Raw genomic sequence first — 1124 nt, 5'->3', positions numbered from 1 at the left:
TTCCTCACCACATCCTGGGGAAAGCAGAGGCCTGAGAGTGGGGCAACACTGGGCACAGGCAGAGCCAGCTCTGTGCAATCCCCGTCCCAGAAGGCACCTCCCAGCCCCTTCTCCACAGAGCTCTGCCCCCAGCCAGCATCTGCCCCATCCCGCTCTCCCCCTGGGAATCCATCAGCCCCCTTACCATGCCCTCCAGCACTTTGCCAAACACCACGTGCTTGCCGTCCAGCCACGGCGTCTTCACTGTGGTGATGAAGAACTGGGAGCCGTTGGTGTCCTTGCCGGCGTTGGCCATGCTCACCCAGCCAGGGCCGTAGTGCTTCAGCTTGAAGTTCTCGTCAGGGAAGCGGTCCCCATAGATACTTTTTCCTAGGGAAGGTGGGGAAAAAAGGCTTAGTTGTTCCCATGGAAAGAGGTCAGGGCAGGGGTGATGATGGCAGCTCTCTCCGCAGGTTGGGTGGGGTGAATGAGCACAGCCAGCAGCGGATTAACTACCACGAGCTGCCTGCTACCAAAGGCAGACAAAAGCACCCCAGGAGCTGGGCAGAAGGCTCTCTGAAAGCAGACCTGGTAAGAGCTTACAAACCCAGATACTGGTATCATCCACTTTGCTAAGTGCTGGTGGAAGGTTTGAACTCTGCTGCTACCGGATTAAACGTGTCCTGGCAGCCAGGACGCCCGGCCAAAGCACCAGCTGCTGCAGAAGAGGTTTCTCAGCGAGGAGCTCCAGGTCCTCCCAGGACTTTCCCCCATGTCCCTTTGGGCGCGGGCCCAGCCAAGCCTCGCAGTGCCCATCCCTCCCCAGCAGCAAGCCCTGCTTCGAGGCCGGGTCTCTCTGAGCTGTGTGCCCACTTGTGCCCACCCCTCCCCACTGTGGCACCACACTAGTCCCGAGGGGGCAGCCAGGCAGCGGGTTGGGAGCGTGGCTGCTGCTTCGCTTCAAGAGAGCGCCTGGACCCCATGGCTGGTGTGGGACAAATTACCTCCGGTGCCATCTCCGCGGGTGAAGTCTCCTCCCTGGATCATGAAGTCCTTGATCACACGGTGAAACTTGCTGCCCTTGAAGCCGAACCCTTTCTGGAGGGAGACAAGGGAGTGAGGCAAAGGGATGAACTGGAGCTCCC

General features: G+C 60.1%; 1 protein-coding gene across 1 annotated transcript in view; it reads right to left on the bottom strand.

Annotated features, from left to right (window-relative positions):
- Positions 1 to 1089, bottom strand: part of LOC104511718 (peptidyl-prolyl cis-trans isomerase B-like) — a 1200-nt gene extending 111 nt beyond the window's left edge. Inside the window, 3 exon segments of the mRNA XM_010154440.1 lie at positions 1 to 14; positions 185 to 369; positions 984 to 1089. The exon segment at positions 1 to 14 is cut by the window's left edge and continues 22 nt beyond it. Coding sequence (XP_010152742.1) covers positions 1 to 14; positions 185 to 369; positions 984 to 1026 — 242 coding nt within the window. The 5' untranslated portion in view covers positions 1027 to 1089.
- Positions 1090 to 1124: the final 35 nt, after the last annotated feature.

This window comes from Eurypyga helias, unplaced genomic scaffold, assembly GCF_000690775.1.
Source record: "Eurypyga helias isolate BGI_N326 unplaced genomic scaffold, ASM69077v1 scaffold30910, whole genome shotgun sequence".
Taxonomy (NCBI): Eukaryota; Metazoa; Chordata; class Aves; order Eurypygiformes; family Eurypygidae; genus Eurypyga; species Eurypyga helias.
This window is presented reverse-complemented; position numbering and strand designations above follow the sequence as displayed.